Here is a 13841-nt window from a genome sequence, read left to right on the forward strand (position 1 = left end):
TTCATGAAAGCAGTTTTCCAGTGCTGCGGTTATAAAGCTTTTTCCCAGTTTTCAACATTTTCACAGATGTAGCGCCAAACTCTCTCCTTGACCAAACTTCACTCAGGCTTCTCTGAGTCCTCTTCTAAATGAGGCCTCTACCTTGGCTCCGCGTTTGCTGAACCTGTTATAACCCGGTTTCAGTCGAGAATCCTGCCAAATCAGTTTAAAGAGAATCTCTCACCCTTTGTATCTCATCACCCTGGCCTGCCACCAGTAAGTCGGTTTAGTACAAACACCCCGATCCCGGATGTCTCAGCACTGTAATTTTTCAACCACTGTTGATCCCCTCAACCTGATCCTAGGTGATAAATTCCCAGCTGTCTTTTCTGTATCTGGAGTTGAGCCTGATTTCTGTCCCGTTACAAAAGTCCTGAATAAAGTCTTCCTTACCATTTTTAACAAGTGTCAGAATAGTCATTTCCTTTACCGGTACACAGCAAGTATACAAATAATCAGTGTGCAACACCAGGAGGTATCAGAAAGTGAAGCACTGCATCGTTAGCCTTGCACAGGCAGCAGGTAAACAGGTAAGCGCGCCTGAGTTTCCACATACTCAGGCACAGCTACAAAAAGCAGATCATTCAGCCCAGAGCCGATGACAAGACCACATTACTGGCTACTCCTCTGGGGAATGTGCTCTTTCATAGAGAAATTATTCCGCAATAAAACCTGCTTATCCTCCAGAGATATGAGTCATAATTTCAATATCAGTGGCAAGTTACTTCCCAACTGCTCAAATTCAAAAAGCATTTTGTGATCTTTTAAAGAAATTAAAGGATAGAAATACTGACAATGTAGTCACAAATTACAGATATTTCAAATCTGAAATTTTTTCTTTTATATGACAAATACATAAAAATTAAAATATTTATATAACATATTTTGCAATATTTTAAAATTAAATATTTTACATAAAATTGCTATTAAAATTAAGAGCCTGCTTTTAGTATGGAAAGGAAAGCAACCATATCCCAGATAAAACGTAACCCTTTGAGTCCATTAAAGTATTTACATTAATATACGAGCACATGGAATACCTACTTATGAGTGCTCACAAAACATCTCCCAAGGCTATGAACACAGTGTGGCTGGCTTACTAATTAGACCAAGTGATTTCAAAAGACCTTTTTCATGAGAGAGAACATGAGCAAAGTGCTAAGTGGTGTCTACTTCACCTGTGGCCATCAGCTCCTGACAATGCACACTGGCAGCTTTGTAGTCATGGAAACGCAGTGCCTGCTCCACTAGAAGGATGAGAACCTGTCCACGCCTTTCTTCTGGGTCTTCACCTGTAAACACATGCAAACAACGTACCGTTTGGGGCAGTATCGATTGATAGAGGAGTTCCTTAACTCTGTCTTTCTAATTAATTCTCAAATGAAAAATAGAGATTAGAAAGATTTTTATAAGACAACAGGACAAAAGGTCAAGGCCACTTAGACCTTTCAATCTGTTTATCAATCATGAAATTATCTCTCAGTCTCCAAAGTGATCAATGATTAATATCAGCCCTATACAAAATATAAATTGGTACAACCATTATGAAGAACAGTACGGAGGTTCCTCTAAAACGTAAAAATAAAACTATCATATCAATCCCACTGCTGGACATGTATCCAGAGAAAACCATAATCCAAAAGGATACCTGCACCCCCATGTTCACTGCAGCACTATTTACAATAGCCAAGACATGGAAGCAACCTAAATGGCCATCAACAGAGGCATGGATAAAAAAGATGTGTACACATATACAAGGGACTATTACTCAGCCATAAAAAAGAATGAAATAATGCCATCCGCAGCAACATAGATGACCTAGAAATCATCACACTAAGTAAGACAAGGACAAATATCTTATGATATCACTCAGACATGGAATCCAATTTTTTTTAAAAAGAAATGATTACAGAACAAAAACAGACTAACATAACGAAAACAAACTCGGTGGGGAGGGATAAATGAGAAACCTAAGATGAACACAAACACACTATTATATATACTATACATAACCAACAAGGACCTACTTTACGGCAAATGAAACTCTACTCAGTATTCCATGATGATCTATATGAGAAAAGAATCTAAAAAAGAATGAATGTATGTACATTTATAACTGGATCACTTCACTGTACACTGATACAACATTGTAAATCTGTGATACTCCAGTAAAATACAGATATACCAGCCCCAGATCAGCCATTCCAATGTAGGTAGGTAGGTAGACAAAAAGTTTTCCTCCAAAAAGGGAACTTAAATATTTTTCCTATTTATTCTAATATTTGAATGTTCTAATTCTAATCAATAATGACAAATAAAAAGATAAAAACCATAAATACAAAGTAAAATGGATTTAAATTTTATAGTGTTGTGAGAAAGTTAGTTTGTATATCAGGTGATCTGAGCAGGTGGCTAAAAGAAAAAACATAAGCAAAAACACGCTTGAAAACAATGATTCTAGAAAAGTCCTACAAAGAAAACCAAGTTCACAGGGAGAAGAGCCAGCAGTAGAACCAGACTAGAAATCTACTAAAGAAAATGGTCTAAATGTTTAGTTTGAAGAAAATACTAATGGTAGCAGGACAAAACTTTGAATATATGAAATATAATTTAAACTAGGTCCACAAATTCTTTGGTACTCCCTTCTAAAGATGGACCTTACTGCTTCTCCCCTTGAATGGGGATGCCTAGTGATTTATTTCTAACAGAGTAAGCTGTAAACGATGGTGTCTGACTTCCAAGAGGAGGTTGTAAAAAAGCACTACAGGCTCTGCCCTGGTCTCTGGATCAATTGCTCCAGAAGAAAGTCAGGAGTCGCCTTGTTGAGAGGAGGCCCAAGAAGCCCCATGGAGAGCTCCCTGGGGCAAGGGGCTGAGGCTTCTGACCACCAGCCAGAGTAACGCAGGCCTGTTCCAACAGCTGTGGAAGCCATCTCAGGCTCACCCAAGCCCAGCCAGCTTCAAGTGGAGCCTATAAATATTTCCCTTGAACTTGGGAGGGCCTGTGTGACTGCTTCTGTGAATAAGACACAATGGAGATGACACTGCCCAAATTTCAAAGCTAAATTACAGCAAAATGACATGAAACTTTTGCTGTTTCTCTTGGGATACTGGCTCTGGGAGCCCTCGGCCACCGCATAAGAAATCCAGGTAGTCTGACAGCAACATAAGGAAAGATGTGAAGGAGAAACTACAGAGAAGAGAAAGCCCGAGCTACTCCAGCCCCCAGTGTTTTCAGTCTTCTCAGCCCAGGTGCCAGACATGTGAACAAAGCCGTCTTAGAGATGAGCACGGCCCTAGCCACTATACTGACTGCAGTTTCAAAAAAGACCCCGAACTGCCCTGCCCAGTCAACCTTCAGAACTGGGAGAGATAAGAAGACATGACTGTTGTTACTTAAGCTTCGGGGTGGTTTGAAAAGCAGCAATAAATAACCGCAGCATTCTGTAAGTTTCAGATACATGTTACCTGCCTGTGATCCCTTTCTTAAGACCACTCCGCCCCAGCTAAATATTACAATTGTCTTTCAGATTCTCTAACATCTGTTTACAGAAGCCATGGACTACCCTCATACCCCATGATGCAACATAGTTCTCTGCTTCGGCAGCCCTCTAAGATACTAAATTCCCAGAGGGCAGCAGGTGTGTAATAGAACTCTGTATCCAAAGTACCTGACAAAGTGGTATTACTTTCCTCTCTGGGGCCCCTATTTCCCCATTTGTAAAATGCCAGTAAGGAGAGCCTGCAGTGAACAGCAGAAGAGCCAGTGTGTTAAAAGGGCACAGAAGGGAGCTAGCACACAGCACTCACAGATACACAGTAGCTATAATGGGCACTCAGGGGGCTCACAATAAAAGCACCATGTTGAATGAAATATGGATACTAGTCTTCTCTTTTAATGATACTGGACTGAAATTATAACACAGATTCCACATTCAAGTCTGTGAAACAGAGGTGGTCAAGTTGAGATGGTTCCAAATACAAGAACTAAAATAGCTGCAACAACAAAGAAAAGCGATTTGAACACCAGGTATTCCACATAAATGTATTCGGTAGGACTGAAGAGTAATGCTCATACTATTAAAAATGCAGGCTTATCTTGATCACTGATATTCCTATTTTTAGGTCAGTGTCACAGGGATGAAAATGGAAATTAACAATAGTAGGCAGGTACATGGAAAATGTAGACCGCATCCCTGACTGCTTCATTAGTGTCTATGAACTGGATCCTTATGAAATTCTTCCCTGATAATCAGAGTGCTTACAAGTTTACAAAGTGCTTTTGTACGCATTAACTCATGTGAGTCTCATAACCTAGACATAAAGCAGGGGGTGTCATTCCTATTTTCCAGAAGCTGAAGCTTAAGTCATTTAGCAAATGAATAGGAGAGTAAGGATGGGACCAGTCTTCAGACCCCACACTCAACTTCTCTGCAGCCTTCCAAGATACCTCCCGATGGCTGCCTGGCCCCCAAGGGATGCCCGAGCACATCTCCAAGGCCAGAGGTAAAAATGCTAGTGTTATGCTTTTAGATAGGCTAGAAAAGGACATCTGACACAATAAAATGTACTAAAACTATAGAGCCTTAAGAAGAAGAGTTTTATTTAGATTTTAAAACATAAATGTGTCTACCAAATATATATATATATATATATATATATTTACTTAAAGCCCAAAATATAAACAAAATCCTCTTTACTTTTTTTAAGCTAAACATGGAACTTAGCCCCAATTTAATTAAAAACAATTTCTGGGGTTAAAAGCATCTTTAGGCAGGACTAGATCTTGAGGCATGGAGAACCCCACTGGGGGGTTTTCCTTCTCTCTAAAATGGACTCATTTTCAGGAAACTGATCACACAAATGACTGCCAGCATCCCCAAGGTTGTATCCTTACGACCTAATTTAGAAAAGAAGAATGTGCCTCTGTCTTCCTGTGTTTATATATCAAACATCAGTAAAGGCTTTGATTGGTTTTTCTTGAGTCGCACGGTCACCTCTGCACTGGCAGGTGGACAGAATGTACTGGCAGGACAACAGTGCCAACCGCTGTGGCAAAGCATCTTGACTGGCAAGGCTCCTGGGGTCACGTGGGCTGGGAGAAGGACGGGGTCCCAAAGGAAGACCACTTAGCAAACCAACAGACATGTCCGGTATAGACAGCCGGTGTTTCGAGTCAGCGGGCAGGCTCATGTCATTCTTTTAGTTGAAATGGGAAGGTATCTGTCACAAAATTGTGCTGGATTTGAAAATTTTAAGCTGCACACTTTAAAATCCATTTAAGAAGATGAGGACTCACTTGAAGATGTCCATCAGGTGGGATACACATTGGAAGAGTCAAAAATACAAAAGAAAACTGTTAAAAGACTGGTAAGCACAACAGCGTGACACATAAAGTGGAGACTCAGAAATGCTCTGTCACTTAACCCTGCTGAGCAAGATATTTAACTTCTCTGACCTTCAATTCCCCTCATAAAACAGGAAGAAAACATCAACATCATTTAACAGAAAATGAAATAAGATAATGCATGTGAAAACCTGGCCAAACAGTAAATGTACAAATTTTTCTAAGTAATTATTCAGGTTCAAAAATATTACACCAAATGTGGAAACTGAAGGTTAACTAGTTGAGCTGGCTTGTCCTACTTTTTAAGTTTTCTGCTTATAAACAGTATCTCTGACTTCTCTTTCTGACCCTGCATGACCATGGAACCCCAAATAAGTCTGCCTCCAAAAGACAGAGGTCCAAGCAGATCAACATAGGAACACATTTTTATAACACGCCAGTCTTTCTGGAAAAGACAAAACCTTGCTAAAGAGCAGCTCCTCTCACACCTAGTAGTGCATATTCCAGTGTTTTCCTGGGATGGTGCACAGAGTAACAAAGATTCTGCAGTCAAGCATTCAAAACGTACCTGCTGCCCTCAGCAGCTCAGCAAGGCCCAGCAGCTTCGTGGACTGCCTGTAGCACGTGGGGGACTGGCAAAGACACTCCTTGATGAGGCCGATCCGATCGGAGCACAGTCGCACTGCAAAGACAGACACACCGATGACTCGCGACCAGGGACACAACAAAGGCATGGTGACCCTCCTACCTGAAGGCAAATGAGCAAAGTGAAACTGTGTTTACCCCCAGATCAGTAAGAATTAAGCAAAAGACAACTTAAAAAAATAATAAAGTTATTGTTGATTCTGATACAATAAAGATCCCTTATCACCAAAGTTCTGAAACACAGCAAGTGAACTGACATTCTGAAATTAAGAGAGGTGCTACATTTTCAAGTCAGGACTAATGGAAAACTTTAAAGACAGTGGTATTTGTCTTTGAAAATTTCATATACTTCCTTGTACACCTGTTTGCCCACCATACCTCAGCTTCCCAAAATCCATTCCAAATTCCAAATATCCACTTTCTACCTCTGCCACATCACTTCAGTTGGGAGAGTAAAAGTCCTTGAAGTACTCACTGTTCCAATTTATATAAATGACATAAAGGAGAAAGGTAGTAGCTTTTCTTTGGAACAGGCTTTTGGAGGAAGGGTAAATTTTTATTAGGATTAAATTTCAGACTTTCAGAAAGGTTGCAAGAATGATACAAAGAATTCCTCTACAGTGTTCGCCAAGATTAACCCAGAATTCTCAGTGTTCAACATAAAACTTTCAGCACTGTCTAAGGAATATTTTACTATTATCTTCATCTGAGGAAGGTAAAGTTCAAAGCCATTAAGTTGACACAGATCACACAGCTCAAAGTGGCTGAATCAGAATCTAAACACAAGAAGACAAAATCATGACTGCATGTCATGCCTAGCAAGCTATTAGTCCCTCAAAGTCAAGAGGTATCCTTTCATTATTTTCATTGCTGGAATAAACGTGCCTAAATTAATTTTTATTGAATGTAAGGAAAGGAGGGTGGAGAGAGGAGAAGGGACAGGAGTGGAGGGAAAAAGGGAGAAGGCAAAAGAGGGTAAGACCACTCTATTTCTGCCAGCATTAAGAGGAACTCATAAGGAAAATCATAAAAATGACAGCTGATACTTGCAGAGCTCTTACTATATCCCGAACACTGTAAACATAACAGACTTAATCTTTGTAAGCAATTCGATAAGATGCTTATTACTACTTATTTACTGTATTACTATACTTATTACTATACTATACTTATTTACTATAAGTACTATATACTACTTGTTATTACTCATTTTGTAAACGAGGAAAGTTAAATACAAAGAAAGGTTAAGACAAGTGTCAAGTTATTCAGCAATACGTGAAAAAGTGGGTTTTCCTTGTAGCTCAGATGGTAAAGAATCTGGCTGCAATGCAAGAGACCCAGGTTCAATCCCTGGGTCAGGAATATCCTCTGGAGGAGGAAATGGCAACTCACTCCAGTATTCCTGCCTGGAAAATCCCATGGGCAGAGGAACCTGGCAGGCTACAGTCCACGGGGTGGCAAAGCGTCAGACACAACTGAGTGACTAACCCTAACTAACCTAAGACTGGGCTTAACACAGCTCTCTTAAGTCTGGGAAATCAATGGACTCTACTGCGGAAAGGACACAGAGACAACGAAAATATCTTATCAGTTCATTTGAATATAAGAACAACTAATACAACGTAGACACCCAAGATACAAGGAAAAGTATACACACAAACACGTCATAGGTGACCCTTACGTTAAGGAATCATTTGTATAATGTCTGATCCTGTTTTCTATTAACTCATGTATTATATCTAGCACCACTAGCCTTCACCTGCTGAAAACATCAACTCTGAGAGTATAGGCAAAGAAGGACATCAAAACAAAGCAAAGTGATACAGTGAAATACTGTACACTGACTACAATAAAAAAAAATAGCTGGACCATAAGTCTTTAAATATCAAGTTACTTTGTTGATCCAGTATTACTGATGAATATGAAAACAGCTTAAACCTAAATTGCACCTGTGGCATAAATACAACAGTACAGAAAAAGAATATTCCATCTCCACATCCAGGAATCATTCTAATAGAAAACTCCAAATCACTATATCAAACTGAAAAGCTGTCAGGACATGAAAGCAACATCTTTCTTAAAATTCTCCTCAGTCAGGAAGTTTCTCAGTGAGGTGGCAGGTTTGGTTGAGATATTCAAATCCATCAGCTGATTTGCAAATATTGCTAATTGAGTACCACAGAAAAATCAGAGCTCAATGTAATTTTCAAACTTCAGTAGTATTTGGAAAACCATTTTTTTTTTTTTGTATTCTATCAACCTGCTTGGATTAAATAACTAGCTAAAAGATAAACACACACAGAGTCAAAGCTATAATGACCTGACCTAACAAGAGATACAAGAAGGACAAAAGTTTCATAGTACTTTGGACTCTCTCGTGATTGAAATCTTCAATTAAAAATATGTGTTTGGGGGGAGGTGGTTAATGATTTAAGACATTTGAGAATAAACTGAAAATGCTTGCTGGTAACTCTGATTAATCCTCACAATTTAAAGAAGATTTGAGCTCAAAAATTACATGAATGGTACAAGTGTATAGACTTTTCTAGCGATTTAACAATCACCTTGAAAATACCTATCTAAGACACTGCAGGATATTTACAATCACATACTTATTACTTTCAAACAATAATCAAGATAATAGTAATACCACCTTTCAAAAATCTTAGATATTGTCTGACAAGCAGAACTTTCATTTTTAGTAAAACTACAGTGGAAATCCACACGAGAATGTCTCCATTGGCTGACATTCCTTAAGATCCATCTGACTCAAATCATCTCAGAAGATAAATACACCAAGGAACCTGTAACAGACTATCACTGGTCAATGATATTAGAAGTTAAAAAAAAAAAAACACACCAGAGATACAATTCCAGTGAAAGTTCATCAAAAACCAGAGATGAAAAGAACTTAGCTAAACCTCTCCACTTCCAATTCTGAACATTTCCAGAGTTAGAATAAAGATAAGAGCACTTTGCTGTACAACTGAAACTAACATAACACTGTCAGTCAATTATACGTCAATAAAAAAAATAAAAATCTTTTCAAGAATAAAGATCAGAGATTACATGGAAACTAGCCAAGCATACCACGAATCACCAAACACACTCACTTCATTTAGGGCACTGAGGTCCAGGATTTGAAGCAACAGAAAATCTCCCTCCTGCTTATCAGGTGAGGTTCAGGACACTGGGAGATGCCCGCTGTCCCGAAAGGACAGGTGACTTGTTTGGGCTGGTACTAATCTGACTTCCACCTTCAGGTAAAAGAACTTGAGCAATGCTAATATATTCTTAGTAATTTAACTCTAAACAACAATTTCCTGTCATTCCCTCTGTTAAAAAGAAAATACGGATTCAATTAAAGAATATTCTATGGTAAGCATAAGAAGAAATAAACTATTATCATTTAGAGCTACTTCTAAATTATGCAACTGAAACAAATAAATTACAATCCAAAACTGATGTAAACGTGAAACTCTCATCCGTAATCCCCAATTTCTCTTTTTGCTTTTATCCAACAGCCTCATTGCTGTACTAATGTCAATGAAAAATGGGACAAAGGGCAGAACCTATTGCTAGTGAATTAAATGACCAAAAGTACTCTTTATCTAGACACCTAAACAGGAATACTAGTGAATTTATGCAAAGTAAGTTAATAAAAGTGCAACACTTAAGTAGAAAACTCACCTTGCAAAGGCAAGATCTTCACCCCAAATTCTTCAAGGCACCCCAGAGCCTGGATAAGATCGAGCTCCTCTTGAATGGCAGCAGGTCGATCTGTTATCAGCTGTAAACAGCACCTAGGACAAAATCATTTTTAAAGTGGAAAAGTAGCATATGTTCAGCTAAACTGCCCTTCTATGATCGACAACACAGAGATCCAACACATTTATCAGACAGCGACTTTCTCCCAGGTATTCTGCTAGAGGCTTTCTGATCTCTTACTTAATCCTCACAGCAAGCCTGTGAGACAGAGAAATATCACCATTTGCTTTTCAAGGAAGCCAAAACTGAAGCTCAGAAGTGAGCGATTTGTGCAGGTTACAGCACATAAGGTATCAGAGGATAAAGCAAGATAGTTAGCTCAGGGCTTAGTGCTCTGTTTACTGTTTACTCCAAAGATAATGATGATAAAAAAAGGATTAAGCAGAAAGACAGAATTCAGATAACTTCCAGTTATTCTTCTAAGGAAAGCAGAAATGTCTTGATTTCAGTCACAACTTTGTCTCTCAAAGGAAAAAAGAATAACCTAACAAAATGCACAAGAGACATTTTGCTGATCAAAAACAATCAGTTGATGACGCAGTACTGAGATAAATGTAAGTGACAATGATTTGATAATCTAAGAATTTGTGATACCTATGGAGGATTTTAAGCAAATTTTGTGAAACTCAGAGAAAGCATACTTGATAAATTTTAGTTAACAACAAACCTATTTTCTGAAAGATGCACGTAGAGGAACAGTGCGGCATGAGACTAGAAAGGACAGGCAGAGATCAGGCCATGAAGAGCTAATGATGCTCAGATCCTGGACCATCACAGGAAGATGTCTAGGCCAGTGTCTACCTACATGACCAACTGACAGATACAGGCCTATCTTCTTCTTGCAAAAATTAGGGCATTCAATCAGATAAGCACTAACACATACTACTGGTTCAAGGGTAAACAGTATATAACCTATTTATGGTATCTACCAAAATTCCAACTGCATTTACCTTTGAACACAGGAATCCCAGGTTCTAGGAATTTATAGGTTCTTTTTGAAATAAAATACACTAAATCAGGAACTAATTAAAAAACTATATAAAAGTCAAACAATGGAATATTCTACAACCACCAAAAAAGAAGGCAACAAACCAATATGTACTTACATGGAAAAACCCTATATAGAGATAGCGAGTGAATAAAACAAAACAGAGAAAGGCATGTACAAGCAGTAAGCACCTGTGATTTAAGAAAGAAGAATGTAATATTCAATAAGATATTCCAGAAGGATACACAGGAAATAAATTAAAAACACAGATAGCATTAAAGATAGGGGAACTATAATGAGGAGAAAGACATTGTCCATAGCTATCTTTCTGTATTTTTGAATATTTTATCTCGTGGCTGCATTGCTTCAATTTTTAAAAAAAATTAAATAAATAATAATTTAATCAATAAGAATGGATGGCTATTTTTTATTTCAATAAAACTGTGAACAATTAAATATATCGGAGCTCACAGGTCACAATCAGTTGGTGCCACGTTATACACATATGACATTTTTAAAATTAAAGTGTGTCCTTATAGGAGAAATTCCATGGACAGCAGAGCCTGGGGGGCTATGGTCCACGGGGTTGCAAAGAGTTGGACACGGCTGAGCAACTAACACTTTCACTTCACTTTCATAGGAGAAAGGAGATGGATGAAAGGAAAATACTGAAAGTATAGTTTTTAAAACGATCTCTAGGAGCATCTGTCAAGAAGATTTAGGTCAAACACAACTCCCAGTTTCAGAGGCTGTTCTATTTGATATTTTCATCATCTGAAATAGAAATACTATCCCTTGGGAAAGGAGGAAAAATTTGCTAACTATTTTAAACAACTTTGTCAAGTTTAATAACATGCCTTGAGAAAACATGACTCTGTGATAAGATTTCACTGGGGGGAAAAAGTTACCTTTAAAAGTCTTGCCAGATTTGAAGCAACTACTAGTCATTTGAGGGGAAAAGTAACTAAATAACTACCACAATCTTTACACCAAAATAATCCAAATAAGCCTAAAATTTCAATGCAAAAATAAAACAACTGAAGTAGTAAGAAAACAATATGAAAAATGACTTTGTCTTTGGAATTAAAGGTCTTTCAAAGTCTGACACAAAAGACAGAAACCTTATATAAGAGAAAAAATTGAACAATTATAATTTTTAGAAATTCTAAATAGCCATTTGAAAGATAAATTATATACAATAAAAAGCTGGCAACATAGTTAAGCCATTAAGAGAGGCAAAGGGCTAAAGTTCTACATGCAAAAAAAAAAAAAAAGCTCCCAAGAATCAATACCAAGAAAAAGGAACACTAACTTTCCTATACAACAGGCCAAGAGAGGACTAGAATCCCTAGTCCATAGATTTCCACTTGGAACGGACTTTTGGGTTTTATTATCTAATCAGGTCCCCTGTCCCTAAGCAGACTGGAAGCCATGTAAAGGATACAGACATGGACTAATGTCCTAAAATTTTCCAGAACCTGGATTTTCGTGCTCCCACGTGAATTTCTTCCAATAGAAGAAAAGTATAACCTTACAGAAAATCAGCTAGAATGACTGTGGGAAAGTGTGCTAGAGAAAAACGGTCATAAACTAATAAACACTCATGATGTAATTAAGTTTTATTTCTATACTCAAGCACTAAGCAACTATACCCTAAACAGAAAGGTCACTCTGTACTTGTGATAACATATTTTGTAAATCAGAGAATAAAACCAACAATGCAATGTGAGTTTTCTGATCCCACTCTCTCTTATGGAGAACACAGAGCTCCTCTACCTGGCCAGATCCATGCAGGTGTCAGTGAGGTTGGTAGAAGAATTGAAGTACTCTCTGCTGGCTGCCAGAACCAAGTCAATACTTTTTTCGTAACTGACCCTGTATTGGGTTTTTCCTTTATGGGCTATACTAGTTGGTGGATTTATTGAGCAAGCACTGCAGTGCATCATCTGCCCAGCCAGGTGGATGTTCTCAAGGCGACTGGAACACAGAAGACTTTCTGTAAATATCTGGGGAAAAGAATAAACTAGAATTAGTGCTTAGAAAGGGAGGACTTGATTCTCAACACAATGGAAGCTCTGATATTCAAGTATAACAAATTTAAAAAATACAGCCATTCTACAAGTAGAGGTTACACAATATCGTGAATGTACCTCAATGACAATGAAGCATACTTTAAAATGCTTAATTTTATGTTATGTGAATTTCACCTCAATAAAAAAAAATCCCTCTTTTAGCAAGAAGAAATAATTTAACTGAACAAACTAATGGTAAGCATACTTTCATGTGTTACAATGAATACTTAAGTAAAATACATAAAGTTCATACTCACTAAAATCAGGTCCATTAGACATACTGTCCCACACTCTGGTTAAACTAAAACATTTTTATTTTTTAAAAGAAAATCTTTGAATATGGTACACATAATTAATGACTGCTTAAAGCACATAAAGTCAGTCTCAGAAGTACATATGCAGTCTATCAGTCACGTCCGACTCTTTGCAACCGCATGGACTATAGCCCACCAGGCTCCTCTGTCCATGGGATTTCCCAGGCAAGAATACTAGAGTGGTTGCCATTTCCTTCTCCAGGGGACCTTCAGTCTCACTAAATACCTAAGCTACAAACGTTCTCCTTACACCTCATCACTAGAATGACAATACACCATGTGACATTTTTTTGCCAATCTGCAAATTAAAAACTATTTAAATACAACAGAAGTTACTTGATAGAAGGTAGTTGTGCAAATACCACAGTATTTTACAAGGCAACTAATAGCACCAATTAACATAAAATTTATTCTATAATTGAGGTTACTTATTCCAAAAAAGACTCATTAAAGAGATACATTTAAGCCCACACTAATCACATTGTTATATAATCAGCACAAGCTCTTCCCTGGGAGAACGTCCCTGGAAGAATGTCCCCGGGACTGCTCTTTCCTATCACGCCACTGTTGGATGAGGACAGAAACAGACGCAAGAACTGAAAAGATTTCATGGACAGGCAAGAGTTTCCTTATAAAAAGGAAGGCTACCCAATTTTGATAGGATCTCCT

General features: G+C 38.0%; 1 protein-coding gene across 2 annotated transcripts in view; it reads right to left on the bottom strand.

Moving 5' to 3' along the window:
* Nucleotides 1-13841, bottom strand: part of NBAS (NBAS subunit of NRZ tethering complex) — a 339714-nt gene that overhangs the window by 159864 nt on the left and 166009 nt on the right. For both annotated transcript variants that reach the window (XM_055400475.2, XM_088841199.1), the window contains exons 30-33: nt 12563-12792; nt 9721-9833; nt 5954-6067; nt 1218-1331 (exon numbers count right to left, since the gene is read on the bottom strand). In XM_055400475.2, coding sequence (XP_055256450.2) covers nt 1218-1331; nt 5954-6067; nt 9721-9833; nt 12563-12792 — 571 coding nt within the window. The remainder of the gene's footprint in view (nt 1-1217; nt 1332-5953; nt 6068-9720; nt 9834-12562; nt 12793-13841) is intronic.

The sequence above is a fragment of the Moschus berezovskii genome, chromosome 11 (assembly GCF_049115385.1).
Source record: "Moschus berezovskii isolate FMDL1 chromosome 11, NW_MosBer_1.0, whole genome shotgun sequence".
NCBI lineage: Eukaryota > Metazoa > Chordata > Mammalia > Artiodactyla > Moschidae > Moschus > Moschus berezovskii.